General features: G+C 45.1%; 1 protein-coding gene across 1 annotated transcript in view; it reads left to right on the top strand.

Annotated features, from left to right (window-relative positions):
* Nucleotides 1-9,854: 9,854 nt before the first annotated feature.
* Atp6ap2 (ATPase H+ transporting accessory protein 2) overlaps nucleotides 9,855-25,505 on the top strand; it is a 28,473-nt gene continuing 12,822 nt past the window's right edge. The window contains exons 1-3 of the mRNA XM_051141255.1: nucleotides 9,855-10,022; nucleotides 18,232-18,362; nucleotides 19,573-19,704. Of these exons, the coding sequence (XP_050997212.1) occupies nucleotides 9,983-10,022; nucleotides 18,232-18,362; nucleotides 19,573-19,704 (303 nt within the window). The 5' untranslated portion in view covers nucleotides 9,855-9,982. The remainder of the gene's footprint in view (nucleotides 10,023-18,231; nucleotides 18,363-19,572; nucleotides 19,705-25,505) is intronic.

The raw sequence follows: 25,505 nt of genomic DNA, 5'->3' as shown, positions 1-25,505 counted from the left end.
TTTGAAGAAGTATAGAAAGAAAGAATGATTATTAAAGTAAAAACAGTAGTCACAATCAGCAATATGATCTCTCTCTTTCTCCTATTTGTATCTCAGCATCATTTAAAAGAGCATTTAACAAACTCCAAAATACTCGGTATTATTGTGTCTTTCATCTTTATATGTCTTCTTTTTTAAACCTATCAACCTTAAAACTATTTGTATCTGCCTACGAAAATTTAAATCCAATTCTCTCCCTATATAACATAAAAACATAAATTTACCTTTCTGGAGCTTTGGGGGTTGTTTTGGTTTGGTTTGGTTTGGTTTGGTTTTTTGTTTTGTTTTCGTTTTTCGAGACGGGGTTTCCCTATGTTGTTATCTTGGCTGTTCTGGACTAGCTTTGTAGACCAGGCCGGTCTCGAACTCACAGAGATCCACCTGCCTCTGCCTCCCGAGTGCTGGGATTAAAGGCATGTTCCACCACGCCCGGCCCCTGGAGCTTTGTAGTGACTGCCGCTCGGTGAGAGCTGAGCCTCACCCATGGAGGCACGTGTGCCAAGCTAGCGGCGTGCACTTCAAATCGCATAAGGTTGCACTTCAAATCGCATAAGGTTTTAGAAAAGCGCCACCCTTGCTAAGGAATCAGTCTTTCCAATAACTAAAGTTTGGGAAATGGCTTGTTTCCCAGGCAGGTCTGACTGGATCAATTAGAGGCAGTCAGCTGTGCTTTGCTAAATCGGCTCCATTTGCCTCCCACCAGCCCGCGGTGGGTTCTAAGCTTGGGTTATCTCTTTGGGAGTTTATTCCCTCCACCAAACTATGATTAGATTCTGATTTTTCAAGAGTGTGGATACATGAAATTCGTTGGGCGCCAATATGTTGAATTTATGTTTATTCTTCCTATGTTAATTAATACGGTAAATTATTAAGGCAGTAGTTCTCTTTAACCAGCTAGTTCCCCAATGACCGACATAGAAAGATTGTGGTTAATTTTTAAGCTACAAGCACTATGCTGGGCAGAATCTGAGCTACTCTAATCCTAATACCCTTAAAACCCACATATAAACTAATTACTTGCCAATCTGATGACTCCAGGGGCAGCTTCTGCTCCATTAGTCGCTTTCTCCAGCCACATGCTCTGCCATCTTCCTGGTGTTCTCTCCTCCCTCCCCCCGGAAGTCCTGCCTTCCACTTCCTGTCCTTCTGCCCAGCTGATTGGCTAAACAGCTTTTTATTGACAAATTCTACATCCACTCAAGGCGTTCCTCCACATTTCTAGCTAGGCGCTGTGGCACACCTGTAATTTAGGCACTTAGGAGATGAAGGCAAGATGAAGATCAGTCTGCACCACCCATGAAGTTACGGCACCAGCCTGGGCTACATTAGACCTTGTATCAAACAAAACAAATTAGGAATCAAACAAAAGCCTAGCCTGTGAATCGCTTTGGTTGTCCTTCACACTGCGCAACTTCTTTGCACGTTTCTCTCACCCCTTTGTTACCATTCTCATAAAATGTTTCGCCAGAGGCTGGAGGGGGCTCTTTAATGCCGGACTTCTAGCTTCTAGAACTGTATGTTATAGAAACCTCTTTCCAGCTGAGTGTGGTGGCACGCTCCTGTAATCCCAGCACTCCTGAGGCAGAGGCAGGCAGATCTCTGTGCATTCAAGGCCAGCCTGGTCTACAAACAGGGTTCTAGGACAGACAGAAAAATTGTCTAGAAAAACAAAAACAAACAAATAAACCTTTTTTTCTTCCTACTCAGCCTCAAGCATCTTGTTACAAGAACAAAAAGCAAAGGCACTTGATTATCAGACTGATTCTTCTCCTTCCTATTTTACATACTGATAAAAACACCCGTTCGTTAGTTTGTTCTTTGGAATTTCTTCAGATAGAACCTAAGTTTTACTTTATTTCCCAAAGATTCTGCTCTGAGTTATCAGAACCAGGACTCAGAGTATATTGCAAACACACAATATTGTATAACGAGTGAACACTCTATTCATGTGAATTTAAATATGTTCATCCAATAGGCAAAAATCTGAGAATAGATGTCCTTTTTTTTTTTTTTTTTTTTTTTTTAATGTAGGGAGCTAAGGACTGGGGCGTAGCTTAGTGCTAGAGTATATGTTATGTATGCAAGGCTGGATTCAATACTCAGCACTAAAGAAAAAAATCATAGGTGTGATTTACACTGGTAAAATGCATGAAACTTTGTGTGTGTGTGTGTGCGCGCGCGCGCGTGCGCGCGCTAGGGATGAAATCCAGGGCCTTGAGTATGCTAGGTGAGTGCTTTTCCATTGAATTATATCCTCAGCCATAATATATACAAATCTAAAGCAAATAGCTTATGCCTCTGCCTATGTGTATCCCACTTTCCGTGTGTCCCTCGTTCCATATGAAAATACAGAAAATTTCTAGTACCCCAGCAAGTTCTTTTGTGCCCTTTCACTTATCCTCAAAAACAGTGGATATTCTATTATCGTAGTTAGATTGATTCTTTGTGTGTGTGTGTGTGTGTGTGTGTGTGTGATTTCAAATTCATGAGAATCAATATCCCTGTGACTCAATTAAATTACACATCCATGAAAACTTGTATGAGATTACTTTCTACCTTAGTCAGGGTATATATAATTAGGAAACAAAATATGGGTGCTGGAGAGATGGCTCAGTGGTTAAGAGCACTGGCTGTTCTTCCAGAGGAGCCAGGTTCAATTCCCAGCAACCACATGGCACTTCACAACTGTAACTCCTGTTCTGGGGCTTCTGACACCCTCACACAGACATTCATGCAAGCAAAACAGCAAAGAACATTAGAAAAAAAAAACTCCCTTGGAAACAAAAAATGTTTCAAGCAGAAAGATTGCAGGGCTTAGAACTGCAGCTGTTGAAGGAATCACTCACTGTAAGGGCTAACAGAGGAGAAGGTTAGGGATTGTCCCTGGTTTCAAAATCCCAAATCTTCAGCAGCAGTCCAGAGATTAGAAAGCCACCATTTTTCTTTCTGAGATTGTTTGTTCTAGCAGGAAGCTGGGGGTATGGCTGAATGAAATGAGCCTGTGACTGCTCCTAGGTAAGGTCGAGCAGAAGGGCTTTGTTGTAGATAGGAGGGAGAGGACAGCCAGAGGCATCTGCAAGAGTTCAGACTGCACATGACCAGCAGAATAGACTAGGCCACAAGAGGAGAGAAAGAGATGGAGAGAGCCAGAGAGGAAGAAAAGAGAAGGGGCAGAGGACCAAGACAGCATATGGGAACCAAGAGGCTAAGAGTGAGCCAAGAGAGAGCACGGCCAAATGACTAGTTTATATAAATAAGAGAAGCTAGGGGAAGGGAAGCCCAGCCCCTGAGCTGGAGAGGTTGAGGGTAGGGGTCAGGATGTGAGGATGCTGGAAGGAGCCACAGTACAGAGTGAGCATTGTCCAGGGTTTCTTTGAGACCTGACAGTGGTACCTGGAGCCTTTGCCCCATCCTGTTAACCAGTACCAAAACAGCAGCAATGTGGCTTCCACCTTGTTTTGCTTCCCAAGTATCACAAAAACACATCTCAGCACTGAAATCCAAAGCATACCTGGAAACCTCCAGCGAAAAGGAGTCTGGGTAGTGTAGTTTTTAGCTTTCCAGCCTGAGCTATGAGAGGAAAAATAAGTGTGTGTGTGGTGGGGAGGGGTGGTAGTGAAAATGGATACTGAGTTTCTGGCAAACCTTGTAAGTGCTAATTTATGTGCATGACCTGGCTTAGATAAGTCAGCAGTCACATATGCATCTCAGAGACATCAAATGGCTTTTGAGCCATCATAATTGTGCTGTTGTTACACAAAAGTACTGACAGGGTAATGGCTCAGTAAAGTGCTGGCATAAAGACTGATTACATCCCCAGCACCCACACAAAAGCTGAGCATAAATCAGGCATGGTGGCACACTCCTTTAATCCCCCCAAAAAGCTGGGCATGGGAGTGTACAGTGCCTGGCATGGTGGCGCACGCCTTTAATCCCAGCACTTGGGGAGGCAGAGGCAAATGGATCACTGTGAGTTTGAGGCCAGCCTAATCTACAAAGCAAGTCCAGGACATCCAGGGCTATCCAGAGAAACCCTGTCTCAAAAAAAAAAAAGTGTGTACTGTAATCCCAGTACTGAGGGAGCAGAGACTAGAGGGTCTCCTGGGGTTCACTTGACAGCCAGTCTAGTCAATATGGCAAGTTCCAGGTTAGGCAAGATTCTGGTTCAAAACATAAGGTGAGCAAGTGAAGAAGATACTAGACATGAACCTCCACACGTACATGCATGCGTGATCACAGACACACACACACAACCAAACTTTAAAAAAAAATGACTGGGTGAGAAAACAGAGATTTGTCAGTGGAAGCATACTCGAAAGAACATAGGTGCTGGGCATGATGGTGCACACCTTTAGTCCCAGCACTCCGGAGACTGAGGCAGGTGAATCTCTGTGAGTTCGAAGCCAGCCTGGTCTACAAAGAGAGTTCCAGGACAGCCAGGGCTACACAGAGAAACCCTGTCTCAAAAAACCAGGGAAAAAAAGTTGATAATGATGAGATATGATAGATATTGATTTACATTCAGAATTACAGACGCACCAAGATAGGAAAGATGTTTTCTTGAGGTTGCCAAATACAAATAGGCAGAACACTAAGAACGTAACATTTATTATTGTTTTTTAAAGGAAGGGGAGTGGAAGGAGGAGGGTAAAGCAGTGGAAGGGAGGAGGATGGGGGATGGATTGATCTAAACACATTATATGCATGTATGAATAATAAATAAAATATTTTTTAAAAATGAAAGAACATAAGCAGCTTTTGAGAGGCGGAGGCAGATGAAGCTCTGAGTTGTAGGCCAGCCTGCTTTATTTACATCACGAGTTCCAGGGCTTTCCATTGACTCACACCCAGTCTTTGCCTACACATGGTATGGTCACTAATTGTTGCCAATCTGGTAACATGATGTGGCATCGCAGAGCTTCAAACTTGCTTTGCCCCAACTAATAGCAAGGTTGAGCAACTTGTAATTACATTTAACCGGCCTTTGGATTTCCTCTTTTGTAAAGTGCTTCTTTTTGCAAGTCTGGTATTTTTTTTTTTTCTAACACCTTTACTGAGTTTTACATGTGCTCTGGAAGCTGCTTGTGTCCTCCCCTACCCCCCACCCCCCACCCCCGCCTTTTTGTTTTTGTTTTTGTTTGTTTTTTGGCCTGTATTTTTACTAACGTTACAGTGTCTCCTTTCTTTGTTAAAGAACACTTTGGCATTTGCAGGAAATTTGACAAGACAGTACAGAAACCCCTTATGTACCTCAGAGCCAGTCTTTCCTGTTATTTGAATTAAATGGTCTATTTGTCACAGTTAATGATCCAGTGTGGATACAGTAGCATTAACCAAAGTCCCTGCTTTTTTCAAACTGTCCTTATCTGCTGCACGACTCCACGTTAGTACATTTAGTCATCATGTCTCCTTAGGCTCCTTCTGGCTGTGACAGTTATTCATTTGCCTTATTTTTTTGGTGTCTTGACATTTTCAAGGAGTAGTGGGCCGGCATTTTAGAGCGAGCCCATTGTTATGATTAATAAAAAGAAAAGGAGATGATAAGATAGTAAGATGCCAGGCAACAGATATTATATGAAGTTTATTAAGTGAGCGTGAGGGAGAAGGAAAGGGAGGAGGGGTACCTCAGAGAGAGAGAAGAAGAGGGAGAGAAAGTAAGAGGGTAGAGCACCCCAAAAAAAAAAAGGAAGAAAAAAAAAAAGAGAGGGGAGAGCAGGTCGAGGGGGGAGAGAAGGAGACAGGGGAGGGGAGGGGAGATTGAGAGAGCCACATGAGGTTTCTCTTTTTATATGGCCCTGGACAGGGTCACACCCCCTTGGCAGGTAGGCCGTGACATCACAGGTAGGCAGACTGAAGCAGGATGCTAACACTCATTTCTTAGAATCTGTGGCATGTTTTCCCCATGGATTGGACGGATTAGTAGGTATATCAGTCACATGTGCATAACAGTGACCAAATACTTAAGAGACACAACCTAAGGGAGTAAACGCTGATTAGGACTCCTGGTTTCTGAGAGATCTCAGTCCGTTGTGGCAGGGAAGGCACAGCGGCCGCAGGAGCAGTACCATCCGAGTACAGCTGACCAGGAGGCAGAGACCACGGTTCTGAACCAGGTGCGAATTAGCTTTTTTAAAGGTCCGCCTTTGTGTGTGTGGTATTCTCGTATGCAGGGCAGTCACATGTGCATGGATATTCATGTGTGCGCCGATCACATGTACATGGGAGTGTCTTTGGAGGCTAAAATAGGCCACAGACTAAACCTATTTCTGGCCCTTGGTAAACTCTCTTCATCGCTATGCCTGCTCACCAGTGCTAAGCCCCACCCCCAGCCCCAGTTTGAAAGGCATCTTTGTTTCCTGTCTCCCCTTAGGGCAGTGGGTGGCTGGAGTCTCTCCTCTCTATCCTTGGCTGAGGGGGTAGTGTTGCTATGGATGAGGTAGAAGGTTTCTGCACATACTGTCCTGCCACATTTCCACATCTAAATGTTTCCATGGAAAAGTTAACTGAACATGGTCAGGTTTTTTCTTTTCTTTCTTTCTTTCTTTTTCTTTTTTTTTTTTTTAACTAAAGATCAGACTAGAAGGCTGTGTTCATAAAGCAGAACTGCTGCTGAGTGATTATGTGCCCTTGAGGACACTGGTCCTCCCCTAGGTTTCAGCATCTCCATCTATGCCATAAAGAGAAGGCTCGCTAGTACAGTGTTTATCTTGCTGAATGCTAATGCCTCTTTGATACCTCAGCTGAAAAGAGGCCTTTGATGTAAAAAGACTCAAAAGTTAAAAAAATAAAATAAAAAAGTATTTCTCAAGACAGAGAATGAAAGAATGTTATTTTATATTCTAATCTACTTATAGTATTTTTGCTATTGCTCAAATTCAAATAAATCAGAATGTCCTAGAATTGTTTTAAGAGCAGAAAAGGCTATATATTTCTTTAGGTTAAATTTGTGGGAGCTGTGTCCCACTTTACCTGACTATATCCCTAAGATTCATTTAGACACATTCTTCTTTGTTTGTTTGTTTTTGTTTTTGTTTTTCAAGACAGGGTTTCTCTGTGTAGCCTTGGCCATCCTGGACTCACTTTGTAGACCAGGCTGGCCTCGAACTCACAGGGATCCGCCTGCCTCTGCCTCCCGAGTGCTGGGACTAAAGGCATGCGCCACCATGCCCGGCTCATTTAGACACATTCTTGCGAGCTACTTGCTTAAACCTGCTCTCCGACATGCAGCAAGATGGTCGAAGAGTAGAGTTTTAGCTGTCCAGCACAGAGGCGACTTTATGTTAATGATTTATTTGTCTACTTATTTTGTGGTATGTGTGTGTGTGTGTGTGTGTATGTTAGAAAGCCACTTTCAATCAGGTGTGGTGGTGCATGCCTTTAATCCCAGCACTCAGGAGGCAGAGACAGGCGGATCACTGAGAATTCGAGGCCAGCATGATCTACAAATTGAGTCCAGGACAGGCAAGGCTAACACAAAGAGACCCTGTCTTGGGGGCGGGGGCGGGGGGGGCGAGAAGAAAGAAAGAAAGCCATTTTCAGGCATTGGTTCTAGCCTCCACCTTGTTGGGGAAGGTCTCTCTTGTTTCTAATGCTATGCTGTGTACTCCGGGCTAGCTGGTCCTTGAACTTCCAGATGATTCTCCTGTTTCTGCCTCCTGTTTCAACATAGGAGTGCTGGGACACATACCACCAAATCCAGACTGGTTCCAGCTGAGATTGGGTTTTCAGTCTTGCACAGCTAGTGGCATCACCAGTTGAGCCCTCTCCTTGGTCCCTGAAAAACATTTTTTAAATTAATTTTTTAATGTTCATGGTAGTTATGGCACAGTTTAGGTTTTTGAAATTAGCTGCTTTAGGCACTTTGGTTCTAATACAATAATTTTACACTTCTAATAGAAACCCCTGCCCCCCTCAGATTTCTTTAAAGACACATGTGTGCCAATTCTCTCTTGGACAAAACCACAAAACTGTGAGTTAAGAGCTTGCTGAGGTCATGTGAGGACATGCAGACTGCATTATAAATTGAGAGTGCCTTTGGTAACCGTGGTGGTTTCTAGCAAGCACCTTTTGAGGATTTGGGGAGTGTGCGTTGGCTTCCAGTTCTTGGGCTGGCTAAATCTCAGCTGGGGAACTCCTGGAGCAGCTGCAGCTCCTTTTGTTCTCCCTCAGTCAAGTCCAAGAAGAAAATGGCATCTGTAAACTGAGAATCGGGGAGCAGTTTCCCCTCTCCTGCATCTGCCTTACACTTGTGCACTGAACCATGGTCAACCACCTTCCGTGGCTCCCCAATAATGCCGAATGAATTGTAGCTCTTCTGTGTGCAAGTCAAGATCTGTAAAAAAAAAAAAAAAAAAAAAAAAAATTTCTAGTGGAGGCATAGCTCAGTGGCAGAGCACTTGCCTAGACTATGCAAAGCTCTGGGGCTCCATCCTCAGAATTAAAATTAAAAAAGAAAAGAAAAGAAAAGAAAATCAAGGAAAAAACCCTAAAATTTTAGCTCTGCCCTTCTACCTTATAAGACCTCTTTCGTCAAACTAAAAAGTTAGAAGTTCAACCAGAGAAGGCATTCTTCCAGCCATATATATGCTATACTTTTTCCTTACTTGGATCTTTTTTTGTTTGTTTTGTTTTGGTTTGGTTTTGGTTTTTCGAGACAGGGTTTCTCTGTGTAGCCTTAGCTGTCTTGGACTCACTTTGTAGACCAGGCTGGCCTCGAACTCACAGGGATCCGCCTGCCTCTGCCTCCCGAGTGCTGGGACTAAAGGCGTGCTCCACTATGCCCGGCAACAATGTCACTTCTTGCCTTGCTCATAGATAAACGCCTATGAGGTGTGGGAAGGGATAATCCCCTCATATGGCCTCCCTGAGCACCTTGCCCAGAGTAGAAACCAAGGGAGGAATGGGTGAAGTCATTAACATTCTGCCAGATCACTCTTTGTAGATAGCAGTGTTTGGGGGCAAAGCTGTTAGAAACAGTAAATAAAAAACAAACAAACAAACAAACAAACAAACAAACCACGATACCCAGTTACATTTGACGTTCAGTCGATGGATACATTGTGTATATAAAAACAAATAAAACAAATATTCCAGACACACTAAAAAATTACTCCTTGCCAGACGCGGTGGCGCACAATCCCAGCACTCAGAGAGGCAGAGGCAGGCGGATCCCTGTGAGTTCGAGGCCAGCCTGGACTACGAAGTGAGTCCAGGATAGCCAATGCTACACGGAGAAACCATGTCTCAAAAAACCAAAACCAAAACCAAAAAAAAAAAAAAAAAAAAAAAAAATTACTCTTCATCTACAACTCAAATTCAAGTAGGAGTCCTGTATTTCAAATAGCTCCTCTACTAAGAGGGCAGATCTTTCCCCAGGCACGTTGCTTCCTCTCGGCAGGTGTTCTACCTCTGTGTGCTCCTTAGAAAAACCTGAGCTAGGCAGGCGCTTTCCGCAGCTGTCATTCGCAGAGGGCGGAGGCACGAGATGGGGAAAGACAGACACTTGTGTTCAAGATCGTCACCCAGAGGCTGGACAAAAGGTCCACACCCGGGAGTTAGCCTCACTGCGGGCTTTCAAGAACCTGCAACCGGTGGGGCCACCTGCTTTTACCGCGGGGGCCCTACCCTTCATCTCGTGACCCGTCATTGTGGGCTAGCGGGGGCGGGACCATCCAGCTCTTAAAACCATTAACTCCTATTGGCAGAGCATTCCGCCTATCACGTTAGGCCCTGCCCCAATTGCTGACGTTTTCCCGGCTACGTCTCTCCTTGTGTGACAGCGTCTTTGGCGATTGGCCGAGACTTTGTCTTGGAGCGGCTAAAGGGGAGGGGCCTGGATGATCGGACCTTTCAGGAGCGCGTCACTCGGTCGGGCTGCGGTGCTCCCTAGAGTCCTGGTGTCCCTTTTCGTGTGGCCGGTCTCCGTTTCAGTAGCCGTGACACCATGGCTGTGCTTGTCGCTCTCCTGTCCTTGTTGGTGGCGGGTGAGCAGCCGGGGAGCACTGCGGGCGGCCAGGGGGTGCGGGGACCCTGGGCGGGTGCGGCTGCGGGCGGGAACCGCAGTGGGGGCGGCCTTGGTTTGGCGGCCGTTTTCGGGGCTCTAGTCCATGATCTGGCCCGCGCGGAGGGGTCTCGTGGTCTCCGGAGCCGGGCAGGGCCACCTGAGCGGACTACGGAGCCGGGTATCAGCCTTTCAGGGAGGAAAGCGCTTCGCCCGTTGGAACCCTGTCCTTCGATTTGCGGGATCACTCCTTCCCTTTTCGATGGCCTTCGGGGGAAGGGATTGCTTTTCTCAAACCATCTTTGAACTGCAACCCACTACCAAGAAGGGAAGACTGGCCAGCGAGTTAGCCGCCGCTGGCTGCTGTCTACCCCCAGCGACCTCCATTTCTAATGGTTGTTACTAACAACGGGTGAAACCTTGCCTCTGTCATATTTGCTTCCATCGTATACATGCATTTCAGGGTGCAAAGTTGAACCTTCATTTTTTTATAATGATTTTTTTTCTATAGATAAATGCAGACAATCTCCGAGTATTGAGCTCAGTTCCCAATTTGAAGGATTTGGAGACTAGGGTGTGAGTCATACTTTTAAGGTCACATGTCAAATAAAATGGTAGCTTTCTTAGGGTAACCTAGGTTCTCTAACATGGAATAAGAAGAGCTGAAATAGCCAGGCACGGTAGCAAAAGCCTGGAATCCCAGCATTCGGGGAGGCAGAAGCCAGCCCGGTCGACAAAGTGAGTCCAGGGCAGCCAAGGCTACACAGAGACTTCCTGTCTCGGGGGAAAAAAAAAGAGTAGAAATGAGCTAATATTTGGCCTGTGGCTTGTGCATCATGTGGAAATGCATTTCATTTTTCAGTAATCCATAGGCGAGAGTATTCTCATTTCGCAGAACGCTAAATCAAGCTGGCATGATGTAGTATGTATCAAAACTGGATTTGAGTGCAGATCAGGCGACTTCCAAGTAGGGGGGCATGGTTCCACCGTCTGAGTACTGCACAGAGGGTACGTAGCCTAGCAACATGGGAGTGGTGGGGCTGAGACTGGGGTGCACGAGGTAGGAAACAAGAAGTCAAGCGAGCCAGGAATGGTGCCTCACACCTTTAAATCCCAGAACTCTGGAGGCAGAGGTAGGTGGATCTCTGAGTCTGAGGCCAACGCGTCTACACAGTTCCAGGGCAACCACACAGAGAAACCCTGTCTTGAAAAAAATCAAAACCAAAAAAAAAAAAAAAAAAAGGTCAGGTGGAGAACAACTTGGAGGAATGAGTGTTTTGTGTCAAGGCTACCTCCTGCCCATGCTTCCTGAGATGCTGGGAGGTCCTGCTTTTGGAATGACAGTTGAAGTGGAAAAAGCCCAGGGATGTTTTTGAAAACCAAAACTCTTCTCCACCGCTGGAGGTGCTGAACATTCTGTGTTAATAGTTACAATTGTTTTCAAGCCTCCAGAGTGTTGGGGGGGGGGGTCTTTTTCATTTCTGTTGTTGGCTCTGGAAAGGCCATTCTTATTTCTTTCTCAAGATGCTTTGGGGATTTTTTTGTTTGTCTGTTTTGTTTTTTCGAGACAGGGTCTCTCTGTGTTAGCCTTGGCTGTCCTGGACTCCCTTTGTAGACCAGGCTGGCCTCGAACTCACAGCGATCCCGCCTGCCTCTGCCTCCCGAGTGCTGGGATTAAAGACGTACGCCACCATGTCCAGCCCGCTTTGGGGATTTTTGAGGTACTTAGTAAGTGCTTGCCACAAAGGCATGAGAACACGAATCTGAACCCCAGTACCCATATGAAAAACTGGGAATAGTGGAGTGCCCTTCTAATCTCAGGGCTGGGGAGGTGGAGCCAGGGAGATCACTAAAAGTTCATTGCTGGCCACTGTAGCTATAGTGGATGAGCTCCATGTCCCAATGAGAGGCCCTGTCTGAAAAACAAGGTGGACAGTTCCTGAGGAAAGACACTGGAGGTTGGCCTCACATTCTGTATGCTTACATGTAGAATTACATATTTGGCTGGACAGCGGTTGAAATTCCGTGTTTTAATATCATGCCTGACATCTTTTGCAATCCTAGCTGGCCCTGAACTCAGATCCACCTGTCTCTGCCTCCACTGTGTTCAGTTCTGTGACAATTCTGAGTCAGTGAGGCTTAGGTTGTCGCTTTGGTTTTTGTCTAAGGTAAAAGAATTGTTTCTCTATGTGGTTTGGACATGCTCTCCTTGCTACGACGGTCTCACTCATGTGACAGTCCAAGCTTCTGTGGTGCTGGCCTTTGTCAGGTGACAGTAGAGTGTTATTTTCCACAATGACTAAGTGCCATTTAGAGGAAGACATCTTTAAGCACTCTGGTTTCACTGTTTCCTTTAAAACAGCGTTAGGGAACCAGAGAGAACTAGGGAACCTGGCCTAGGAATACCATGTTGTGAGGCATATTTGAAAAAGCTCAGCTATTTAGCCTGGAAAAGACGCTACCACACGGAGTTCGTGGAGATGTGATGTACAGGAGGGAGTGGGTTTTGGTAACCAGTGGCCTCAAGGACAGAAAGTAGCCCCCATCTGGGTTTGTAGGGGGTTGATCCCATTCGCTATTCATAGATTCTCAATGCACAAGACAGTGAAGTTCTCCGAGGAAGGCACAAGAACTCCCAAACACAGACTGCAAGAAGCTCAAGGAACTATTCCCCCAGGGGAGGTGCCTCCCAAGGGGGGGGGGATGTGTGAACCGCAGAGGTGGGGGAAAGAATTCAGGTGGAACAGTATGTTTGTGTGATAATGAGAGCTGAAGAGCAGCGCGTTTGTTGAGATGTCCAGGGGACATTTTGGTTTTCCCTACAAGGCAGTGAGGACAGGCACTTTTAGCAGAGGGGTAAATAAACAGACTTGTATTTTGGAAATATGAAGAGAAAACTGGACCTGAGGGTCATGAGCAGCCAGCTGTAGCCAACCTGGTGAGGGTCGGACATGGTAGTGGTGTGTTGAGGGGGAGTCAGCGGGCGATTAGCTGCTGTGCTGCAGAAGAGCCTTCAGGGGGACATTTTCAAGCAGCTGAGTGAAAAAGGGACCGCAGAAGGCCACAGAAAGCTAGCGAACTCAGGTTCAAACCGACTTGAGTTTAAGGGGGCAGAGAGACTTACGAGGAAGTGTCAGTGTTGAGTGTATAGGCCTCAAGACCAGGTGAGAGGTAGACTGGGAACAAAAATCCGGGAGCTGACCGTGTGTTGTGGGGAGGGGCTTGCCACCTTAGAGGCGGATGGACTCAGTTGGGGACATGACGTAGAATTGAGTCTTCTGATCTTTCAAATGGAGTATGCAACACGATTCGGTTGCAAACTGAGTACAGGCTGGAATTTCCACATGGGCCTTTTTAAAACAATCTTTTCCTTTTGAATCGGAATGGTCACGTTTGAAACTGGTTTGTATCACCATGAAGACACTACGGAGGTTAAAATGTTGGATGTGTGTTTTACAGGACAGTACGGATTTGTAACCAATTATTATACACACGCATGCCATGTGTATTATAGAGACAGGTAGCTAGGTGGGGCACTTTCCATTTTCAATAGAAAGAGCTGACATCCAAAGTCTGGCACCTCAGTTTTAAAGGCTGGAACAGGAGAGCAGGCAGCAGGCAGGCATTGGGAGGGAAACCCAGGCCTTCCTTCACGAAGGCCAAGATGGAATTTCAAAGAGGGGCTTGCCAGTGTCAGATGTGGGGGAGGGGTGAGTTAGGTAGGTAAGGGCAGAGAATTGCGTTTGCTGCACTGTTGCAGTGGGGCAGGCAGAGACGGCGTCCAAAGCAGGCAGGTGTGGTTTCCAGGTGGCTTTTGTTTTGGCAAGACACTCACTGGTAGGGCTTGCACTGGTTCTAAGTTTTGATGCCTGCCTTCGTCTAGCCGCTTATCTCTTGCTATGTCATCTGTCACAAATCTGGATTAGTAAATGGTAAGTGAATAAGTCCCTAGATGGATGAATGAAAGTCTGTAAGAAATGCAGCCAGGCAGTGGTGGCGCACGCCTTTAATCCCAGCACTCAGGAGGCAGAGGCAGGTGGATCTCTGTGAGTTCGAGGCCAGCCTGGTCTACAAAGGGAGTCCAGGACAGCCAAGGCTACACAGAGAAACCCCGTCTCGAAAAACAAAAAACAAAACAAAACAAAAAAACCCAAAAAACCCAACAACAACAAAGAAATCCAAAGAGAAGATTGTGACAGACTAACTGTTCTTCTCTCATGACTAGAGGACAAAGAGGTACAGCTGGGGACTTTGTGTGAGAAGACCAAGGAGATGGCCTAGCATCCGTAAGGTTTCTCTGTAAGGCTGGGGACTAAAGCGGAGGCTTGGAAGCCTAGGAAGTTGGAGGTTAGGAAGCCAATTTCAATTGAGGACAAGGAAAAGTTATCCAAACACCTAGAATGCTGAGATAGTGCTGGAGATGACCTCTGGCGAACAGTGTTTGTCAGTTGAGGTGGCAGTCCCTCATCGCTATGAGATGGGATGCCTGCGGTGTGCAGTAGCTAGGACAAGGTCACCCTACTGAGGACCCTGACTCAGGGTTTCTGAGCACTGGGCCACTAAAGGAGCGCTGTGCAGCTGTGGTCGCATCTAACCACAAAGGTGAGGCAATTACATCATGATGCCTCACAGGGGGTTGGGGAGGGTGGGAGGGTGGGGGAGTGGGGGGTTGGGGAGGCGGGTTGAAGGCGTGGGGCCGGCTCAGAACAGAGCTATCTCCACGTCCAGGTAGGTTCCTAAAATGTGGGCTGTGCTTGGAAAGTATAGGCTCCTTGCCTGTTTTCCCCAGCCTTTACAAAGCAAGGCTGTCACGGAGCCTGCGGTGTTACATTTTGAATTTTGCCCTGAAGGTTCTGTACAGGTACTAAACCAAGGTGTCTGTTGGTTACAGGTGACCATTCCATTCTAGTTTTTTTTTTTTTTCCTTTGCCTTCAGCTAAAAGTTTAGAAATTCTTGCTATGGCCTTGGGCTGAATTGAGACTCCTAACGGTCCTGCTGTGTTTGTACCAGCCTGAGGCCCTTTATTTACTGTCAAACTGCAAAACCAAAGCATTGACTGTTTTTGCTTCCTACCTCATTCACATAGCATAGGCTTAAGCATTTCTTTCTTGAAGTCAAGGGACTAACCCTGATGCCTTACCAAAGCCTCATTTTCATATAGGAGGCCTGGCCAAGACTGCTTTTCGACTTGGAACGAATTTTTTTTTTTCCACAGGAACCCAAAAGTTTCCATTAGTTACTTGTCTTCCTGGAGCTGCGGCTCAGGGGTGGAGTGTTTTGCCTTAGCAAGCTTCTTCAAGCCTTGGTCCCCATTCCCAGCACCCCAAAGACAGAGACCGGAGCACTTAAGCACTGGTGAACAGGCTAGATACGCCATTCTTAGGAAAGGTCTTTAAATCAGTTCCTTTCTTTGTGTCCTTGCCTTTTGTTTGTTTGGTTTTGGTTTTGGTTTGCTTTTGGTTTTCTGAGACAGGGTTTCTCTGTGTAGCCTTGGCTGTCCTGGACTCGCTTTGTAGACCTGGCTGGCCTCGAACTCACAGCAATCCACCTGCCTCTGCCTCCGCAAGTGCTGGCGTCGTCACGCCGCCGTCACGCCCGGCCTCATGTCCTTGACTTTTTAGAGTAGACACTTTGATTAGTTCGTGATTACAGGGAATATTTTCTCCACGCCCTGGTGTGTCAACTGAAAACACTCTTTCTGGACTTTGTTTTCGGAAGACTGAAGTAGCTTCTATCCCATTGGTAACACCTGCCCACACATGGACACACAGATCCTTGACAGTCTTCACTCCACTGCGTTGCCTGTGAGGAGGCACAAGGAAACGCGATGTATCCTAACCTGTAAAGATGGTCTGGCCTGCCATCTTAGGGTGCAATAGGAACATCATAAATTTGCATATTATAGAGAGGTACAGTGGCAGAATAACTCAAAGGTATCAGGTTTCCTCCCCTATTAGCATCAGGGCTTTGGCTTTTTTTTTTTTTTTTTCCATTTTCAATTTCAGAGGACTGCCACTGGCATCTGAATCTTGCTAAACTGCCATGTTCCCTTGTTAAGAGCCGTCTGTAGGAGGGTGTCTTGTCTATAGCACTAGGAAACAAAAAAACCCTCTTTCAGTCATCCAAGGCTCAGGGAACACCATGGGAGAGAGAGGGCGGAAACTGTGTACAGCCTGGGACTAGAGAGAAGCTCAGTAGCTAAGAGCACCGGCTGCTTTTCCAAAAGACCTGGCTTCAGTTCCCAGTCCCCGCATCTCCCAGCCATCTGAAACTCCAGTTCTAGGGTATCTGATACCCTCTATCGGCCTCTGAGGGTACCAAGCACACACATACACGCAGGCAAATGCTCATGCAGGTAAAATAAACAAATACATAAAAATAGGGTAAGAGCCCACCGAAGGGCTGTTGTGGAACACTGTCTTCCATGCATGACATGGTCATGACACTTTTTAGGGGGGGGGGGTTTGAGACAGGGTTTCTCTGTGTAGCTTTGGCTGTCCTGGACTCTGCTTATAGACCAGGCTGGCCTCGAACTCACAGCAATCCACCTGCCTCTGCTCCCGAGTGCTGGGATTAAAGGTGTGCTCCACCACACCCAACTGGTCATGGCACCCTTGAACCCACAGCAGTTGTAATTAGATGCACAAGATCAGGCTCATCAGCGTAGTGCCATGTACTGTGGGGAGTTATGAAGCCTCGGCCCTCCCTGTGGATTATAGGTGCAGTGTCTGAGGGAGGGAGTCTTATGAGGCGACTCATCCCTGAGGAGCTATCAGCAGTTAGTGGTTGCAGGGGTGGGGGGGTGGGGAGGAGTCTTGATGTAGCCGCTGGTTAAGAAGTCCCGCTCAAACTAAGGCACCAGCCAAGGACAATACAGGCGGTAAACTTTAAACCCCTACCCAGATCTAGCCAACGGTCAGAACATTCTCCACAGTTGAGTGGAGAGTGGGGTATGACTTTCACATGTACTCTGGTGCCTCATATTTGACCGTGTTCCCTGGAGGGGGAGACCTGGTGGCACTCAGAGGAAGGACAGCAGGTAGCCAAGAAGAGACTTGATACCCTATGAGCATATACAGGGGGAGGTAATCCCCCTCAGAAACAGTCATAGGGGAGGGGCATAATGGGAAAATGGGGGGGAGGGAAGAATGGGAGGATACAAGGGATGGGATAAACATTGAGATGTAACAAGAATAAATTAATAAAAAAAATTTAAAAAAAAGAAGCCATACACCTAGCCGGGCAGTGGTGGCACACACCTTTAATCCCAGCACTCCAGAGGCTGAAGCAGGTGGATCTCTGTGAGTTCGAGGCCAGCCTGGTCTACAAAGTGAGTCCAGGACAGTCAGGGCTACACAGAGAAACCCTGTCTCGAAAAATCAAAAAAAAAAAAAAAAAAAAAAAAAAAGAAGAAGAAGCCATATACCTGTAAGGTTTTTTTTACCCATGCTCCTGTATGCAGGCCTTAGTAAGCTCTGGCTCACTCCCCCAAAAGACATGAAAATAGAAAGCAGACTAGTTAGGAAGAGGAAGAAATGGGGGTCAGTGGCAATGGAGGAGGCAAGAGAGGATAATGGGTAAATAAGATCAAAATTCAATCTATATCTATAAAAATACCATAATGAAACTCATTATGTATAGTTAATAGTTGCTAATTTAAATTTTTAAAAAGAAAAATCCCCTTGCATAGTTACATATGTACCCTGTTCCAGTACAATGTATATACTTAAATTCTGGGTGTGGTGGCACACGCCTTTAATCCCAGCTCTCCAGAGGCAGAGGCAGGCGGATCTCTGAGAGTTTGAGGCCAGCCTGGTCTACAAAGGGAGTTCAGGATAGCCAAGGCTACACAGAGAAGCCCTGTCTTGAAAAATAAAACAAAAAATAACAAAACAAACCAAAAAAGTCTTACACTGACGCTTTGGGGAGAAAATTGTTGATGGACTTGGAGCATAGCTCCGATCTGGGACTAGGTTGTTTCAAGTCTCCAGTAGCACATATGTTCCATCCTAGAATCCTACCCCAGATTTCTTCATATTTATGATTTAGTATTTTGTCCAAACATAAGTTAGCATGTTTAGCCAGTGAAGAATGGGGGAAATGTGTTATTATGTCTCATAAACTTCAAGGTGGATGCAAACGATTCATAGTGACGGTAATTGATTTACTCATCTTTTTTTTCCCCCCTCAGGTGCTTTAGGGAATGAATTTAGCATATTAAGATCACCAGGGTCTGTTGTTTTCCGAAATGGAAATTGGCCTATACCAGGAGATCGAATCCCAGACGTGGCTGCACTGTCCATGGGCTTCTCTGTGAAGGAAGTATGTGTCCTTAAAAATAAATGCTTGTAACTGTGCCTAAAACATTTTGTATTGATTTCTTCCTGTAGTCAAAGGGAGCAGCCACATGCAGGCACATTTGCCACAGATGACAGGACGTTAAGAGGCTCGTTGGTATTTGGGGTAGTCTTAGGCAAATGCTTTTGAAACCAAGTTTTCATACATTACTATGTGTTGTTTATTATTAAGAGAAGCTTTATGTGTGTGTAGATGCATCTATCTAGTATTTTAAGCATATTTTAATTTTGGATTGATATGTAAATTACATAATACAGGCGTGCTGCTATTAATAGTCTTCTCTTTTGCCCTGCAGTTAATTTGCTACCAATGCTGAAATGCCTATGCGTCTTATCTGGAATTAGATAATGCAGCCAGTGGCTGCGTTTTCCTGGAATGAAGCTATGAGTTTCTGGCTAGAACTATAGTAGGGACCTGGATCCAGTCAGTCCCGAGGCCTGGAGCTCAGAGCTTAGGCGAAGGGGCTGCCACTCGCTCTGCTGTGTCTTGCTGTTACACTCTCTTGCCACTTTATAAGTTGCTTGCTGATGTCATCAGTCACCTCTAGACTCCAAGCACTGGCAAAAGCAACAGCTCTGCTTGGGTACCACTGGCCGTGGGGCTAAGGGTGCAGCCCATGAGCTCGGGTTTCTCTGGATGAGCAGAGTAAGCATGATTGCTTGTTTGTGTTGAAGGATGAAATCTGTACCTAGTTCTCCACAAGCTTAAATCTGACCACAAATGGCTGTTCCAATGAGCTTCAGAGATAATTATTAGTAAGGCAACATGAGTCATGGGGTAAGGCATTTTACATATAAAGCGTTTAGTGAGGAGAGAAAATTTTGACAGTTGTTGCTGTCACTGCAAGGTAAAAGTGCTGTGCATAAAGGGAAGAGAATAATAGTTTCACAGTCTGTAAAAACATGTGAGGCTTTCGTTTACTCGCTTGCTTTCTTACACAAAAGTTGTGAGCAAACTTTCTGATGAGTATAATTTTAAGAGCGCGAAGAAGGCAGGCATCCATGCCCTTGCTTGGGACACTGTTGCTGTTGCTTCAATAAGATGCCTACTCTGCCTGTGAATGATCCGGGTCGGTGTCAACCCACAACCCTTTCACTCTGGTTATTAGACCTTACTAGAGATGCAGTTTCCATATTTGAGAATTAAGAATCGTTTTGTAAATTTCAACATTTAGGACCTCCCTTGGCCAGGGCTTGCCGTGGGTAACCTATTCCACCGGCCACGGGCTACCATTATGGTGATGGTGAAAGGAGTGGAGAAGCTGGCTCTCCCTGCGGGCAGTGTCATCTCCTACCCTTTGGAGAATGTGAGTATTTCTTAACCTAAACTGGGGGCATCGGAAACTTTCTCTGTCAATTGACTTGAATGCAAATGATTTCTTTTTTTTTTTTTTAAAGATTTATTTATTATTATGTATACAGTACTCTGACTGCATGTACACCTGTTAGCCAGAAGAGGGCATCAGATAACATTACAGATGGTTGTGAGGCACCATGTGGCTGCTGGGAATTGAATTCAGGACCTTTGGAAGAGCAGGCGGCGCTCTCAACCACTAAGTCATCTCTCCAATAATGATTTCTAATAGTATAATCAGCTGCCAAGATTAGTCTCATTCTCTTAATCTTACTTATGAAATCTTACTGTGGTAGCTTCAGTGAATATGTGTGTGTGCGTAATACTTTCAATCTCTGTATCTTTCTTTGAACTCGTTTTATTATCTTGCTTGTTTTCTCCTTTAAAAAATGAATTATAGAGCTGGGCAGTGGTGGCACACACCTTTAATCCCAGCGCTTGGGAAGGCAGAAGGCAGGCGGATCACTATGAGTTCGAGGCCAGCCTGGTCCACAAAGGAAGTCCAGGACAGCCAAAGCTAACACAGAGAGACCCTGTCTCGAAGAAAAAAAAAAAAAAAGAATTATACTCCAAACATACTTCTTTTTTCTGTGCAACTTCTCTAAAATAACCTCCCTTGAAGTTCTTTTGAAAGTAGTTCCTTTTTACAAAAACATTACACAGTGGTGGTAGGTTTACTGGAATGTTGCCATGCTCAATGGAGGAAGAGTTCTAAGATAAAAAATATTGCCTTGCCTGGTGTGGTGGCGCACACCTTTAATCCCAGCACTCGGAGGCAGAGGCAGGCGGATCACTGTGAGTTCAAGGCCAGTCTGGTCTACAAAGTGAGTCTAGGACAGCCAAGGCTACACAGAGAAACCCTGTCTCAAAAATCCTAGAATACACATATATCTCTCCTCCTGTTGCTTTTCTATTGCTATGATAGACTACCACAACCAAGGCAACTTACAAAGGGGTTTGGGGCTTATGGTTCCAAATCGGTAATAGTCCATGATGGCAGGGTGGAGGTGTGGAGGTGTGGTGGCAGGGTGGAGGTGTGGTGGTGGGGTGGAGGCGGGAGCAGGAACCTGACAGCTTACATCTGAAAAGCAAAAGCAAAAGCAGAGTGATGAGTTCAGAAGGGCACAATCTAAGCTCTCCAAGGCCACCTCCAATGACATGCCAAAGAGGAAGATGCCAGGAGCAGGAGCTGACACTGAATTTTTATCCTCTGCAGAAGGCTAGGGACCATAAAATGCTTCCATCTGTTCTTGGGAAGATGACTCTAAAGTTCCAGCTACCTCAGAAGGTCTGGTTCGCCATTCTCAGTTGTGAGGCCCCAAGAGTCAGCTGGAGAAAAAAAAAAGTCAGAATTAAAGGTATAGAGAGGTTCCTTCCAAATTCAGAAAATCTACCCCTGGGAGGGCATCTACACAACCAGGGCTCCTTTGATGGAAAATTGAAGGTGAAGCCGGGCAAAGTGATGCACGCTTGCAATCGCAGCACTCAGGGAGGCAGAGGCAGGCAGATCTCTGAGTTGGAAGCCAGCCTGGTCTATAGAACAAGTTTCAGGACAGCCAGGGTTCTGTTACACAGAGAAACCTTGTCTCAACAAGAAAAAAGAAAAAAAATGGAAAAAAAAGTGAAGGTGCATTGAATTTGCAACTTGAAGGAAATAGGTGTGTTAAGCAGGTTATTCCCCTGGGCCCGACAGTTAACAGGTCAATCTCAATGAAACTTGCAAATGCATTAAGGTTGAAGATGTAGTGGAGTGGTGTAGCCTAGTACATGCAGGGTCCTGAGCCCCTTCCCCAGCACTGCAGAAACATGAACAACCGAACACATCCATTACAACTGGAACGTAAAAGAAAGAATGCACTATGAAGCCATTATAAGACAGTTTGGAGGGGTGGTATTTTTGTTTCTATTTTAATATATAATGTACACTTGTTTTTTAAACTCATTTGTTACTTACACATATTTTTTCATTGCCAAATGTCTGAGTTCTTTTTCAGTAATTACTGTTTTAATTTCCTTTTTGGGGGGGGGAGGGCTCGAGATAGGGTTTCTCTGTGCAGCCCTGACTGTCCTGGACTCCCTTTGTAGACCAGGCTGGCCTCGAACTCACAGAGATCCACCTGCCTCTGCCTCCCGAGTGCTGGGATTGACTGTTTTAATTTGTAATTGCATTATATTGTAAGACTAATCCGTGCGGTGCTACTTTGGGGGAAAAAAAAAAAAACATTTTCAGACTGCTGTGGTCCTATTTCCAAGTACATGTGGCATACTTACAGAAACAAGTATGTGGGCTGGAAATGTATTCATAGCTCAGTCATGGACTACCCCACCTAGCATGCATGAAGCCCTAGGTCCAATTCCCAGCTACACACACACATACACACACACACACACGGCATGAACTAGACCACGAGGCAAATCTGACACAATAAAGTGCCAGTGTTAGTATAATCGTAGCACTTGGGAAGCTAAGACAGAAGTGTTGCTGTAAGTTTAAGGCCAGTCTGGGCTAAATAGTGAGTTTGAGGTAAGCATGGGTGGCAGGAGACCCTGTCTCAAAGACATCAAAAAGCCATCTATTTAGGTCAACACATCCTTTCCCTGTCCACTTCCCTTCCAGTCCTGATAACATGACATCATCCTGCTCCTGGCTGCCATGAAATCAGCTACCTTAGATGCCACATATCGGTGAGCTCATGTCCTTTGTTCAGCACCAGGATTATTTATTAGCATAATGTTCCAACTTAGCCATGTTGTCACAAAAGATAAGTCATCCGTCTCCTGTCCCCACCCCTGTGGCCCTTTGAAGGCTAAATGGTATTTCTACTATGTATATATGTTACTATTACTCCCCCCTCTTCTCTTTTCCTCTCTGTTTTGGTCTAAAATAGAACCGAGGGCAGCTTGTATGCTAGACCTATACCCCCAGCCCTAGGATATTTTCTTTATCCATTTTTTTAAAAAGACACTTTGTTTGCTTTCATATCTTTGCTATTGTGACTAGTGCTGCTATGAACTTGGGAGTGTAGTAGTGGATTTCTTTAGCTCACTGATTTCTATTTCCTTTCCATACATACCCAGTGGGCTAGAGAGATGCTTCGGTGCGTAAGAGCATTTGGTGCTCCCGCAGAGGAGCGGGATCAGTTCTCCCAGTGTTCTTACCAGGCCATTCACAACAGCATGTAACTCCAGTTCCAGATGATCCTGTACTCTCTTCTGGCTTTGTCAGGCACCTGCACGCATATGTTCCACGTTCATGCACTCATTCAGGCCCCAGACATATGCATACAGTTTGAAATAATAAGGCTAGATATATCCCTAAAAGTAGCATTACTGGAGCATGCTTTAGTGCTATAATGCACAGAAAGATGGTGGTTATAATACAAATATACTGCTGGGTGCAGTGCTGCCCACCTGTAACCCAGCACTTGGGGAGGCAGAGGCAGGTGGATCTCTGTGAGTTCAAGGCCAGCCTGGTCTACAAAGTGAGTCCAGGACAGCCAAGGCTACACAGAGAAACCCTGTGTGGAAAAACCAAAATAATAATAATAATAATAATAATAATAGTAGTAGTAGTAGTAGTAATAAAATAATAATAATAATAATAATAATAATAATAATAATAATAATAATAATAATAATAATATACTATCACATATACTATACAATACAAAAAATATTGTCTTGGTTTCTTTTCTTTTGCTGTGATAAATACCATGACCAAAAGCAACATGGGCAAGAGCAGGTTTATTTAAGCTTATGGCTTATAGTCCATCATGAATCAAAATCAGGGCAAGAAGTCGGGGAAGGAGCCTCAAGGCAAGAACAGAGAGAATGGAGGAACACTGATGACTGGTTTGCTCTCTACGGCTTGCTCAGCTTGTATTTTTATACAACCCAGGCTCCCCTGCCCAAGGATGGTACTGCCTACAGTGGGCGGGGCCCTCTCACATGAATCATTAGTCAAGAAAATGCCCCACAGACTTGCCTATAAGGTAATCTGGTGGTGTCAGTTTTTTTTTTTTCTCTCTCCAATTGAGGTTCCCTTTCCCCAGATGACACTAGCTTATATCAAATTGGCAGGACCCTCACCAACATAAATAAATATATTGCACATTTTTAAATTGCATATTAGATCTTAAATGTTTTCACCACACAAACCAGAAATATCCTCATTTCTATTGTGACCCAGAAGAACAAGAACAGAAAAGCAGTGGTTGTATCGTATAAAGTTGGGCTACAGAAGTGATTCACATAGTCCTAAGGATGAATGGTCACAGCTTTAATTCTTATGTAACCATTGGGGCTGGGTAGAATGATTGGGACAGCATGGGTGGGGCAGAGAGCAGGCTGGTTGGTGATATGGGGAAACTAACTCTTCCATTTTGGGTAGTGGATGGTAAATGGGTGATGCCTAAGCTGGAAAAATCAAGATGTAGTAATGAAAATGTTTCCTTAGAGATGTAGTGGGGTTTTTTTTGTTTGTTTGTTTGTTTTGTTTTTTTGGTTTTTTGTTCTGTTTTGCTTTTGTTTGTTTGTTTTGTTTTTCGAGACAGGGTTTCTCTGTGTAGCCTTGGCTGTCCTGGACTCGCTTTGTCGACCAGGCTGGCCTCGAACTCACAGAGATCCGCCTGCCTCTGCCTCCCGAGTGCTGGGATTAAAGGCGTGCGCCACCACCGTCCGGCTGATATAGTGGTTTTTAAAAGAAGAAAGAAATCAGCAAAGTGACATGAGAGGGAATGCCTCAAAAGAATGGGAAATGGGCTGGGACAAACATTTTTTCATGAAGTTTCAAAGGACTTATACAGCTCTTGAACACTCATTTTAAACTAGGAAAACATCGTTGCAATAGATACACTCCTAAATGCTTCATGACTTGAAGAGGACGGATATCACCTGAAATTTCTCAGTTACTTAGAACTGAATAATGACAAATGAGCCGTGGGGTGCCGTTGAAGTGGTCTGAGGGGAGAACTTAGATGCATGTATCAGACATTGTCTAATATTAGAGGTCAATAAGCTAAAGAAAGCAGAAAAGTTGTCAGAGTAAATAGAAGTAGAGCAAAGAGAGAGAACAAAGAAGATCAAAAGGCAAGTTCTTTTCGCCAAGACTATTTCTGTAATATATTATGTGATTACTGTAAAAAGCATCGTGCATTTCATTTATGCATAAATATATAAAATCCAGAACATCATTTAAAGTTTATTAGAACAGAGCCCCAAATTTGATTTTTTTTTTTTTTAAAGACAGGGTCGGGGCTGGAAAGGTTGCTCAGTGGTTAAGAGCACTGCCTGCTCTTCCAAAGGACCCAGGTTCAATTCCCAGCACCTACGTGGCAGCTCACAACTTTCTGTAACTCCAAGATCTGACACCCTCACACCAATGTACATAGATTAAAGTTAAATAAAATATTTTTTAAAAAAGACAGGGTCTTGCCAGGCGGTGGTGTCACACGCCTTTAATCCCAGCACTTGGGAGGCAGAGGCAGGCAGATTTCTGTGAGTTCAAGGCCAGCCTGGTCTACAAAGTGAGTCCAGGACAGTCAAGGTTACACAGAGAGACCCTGTCTCAGAAAACAAACAAACAAACAAACAAACAAAAGACAGGGTCTTGTGTAACCCAGGTTGCCCTTGAACTCTGTGTTGCCAAGGCATGCGCCACCAGTACATGTGTGCTACGACCTGAACCCAGGGCTCCATGTAGAAGAAGCACGCTCCCCACGGAGCCCCATCCAGACAGGCTAACCTCACTTTACA

Source organism: Acomys russatus, chromosome X, assembly GCF_903995435.1.
Source record: "Acomys russatus chromosome X, mAcoRus1.1, whole genome shotgun sequence".
NCBI classification, from domain to species: Eukaryota; Metazoa; Chordata; class Mammalia; order Rodentia; family Muridae; genus Acomys; species Acomys russatus.
The sequence above is the reverse complement of the archived record's forward strand: the minus strand, read 5'-3'. Positions and strand labels throughout refer to the sequence as shown.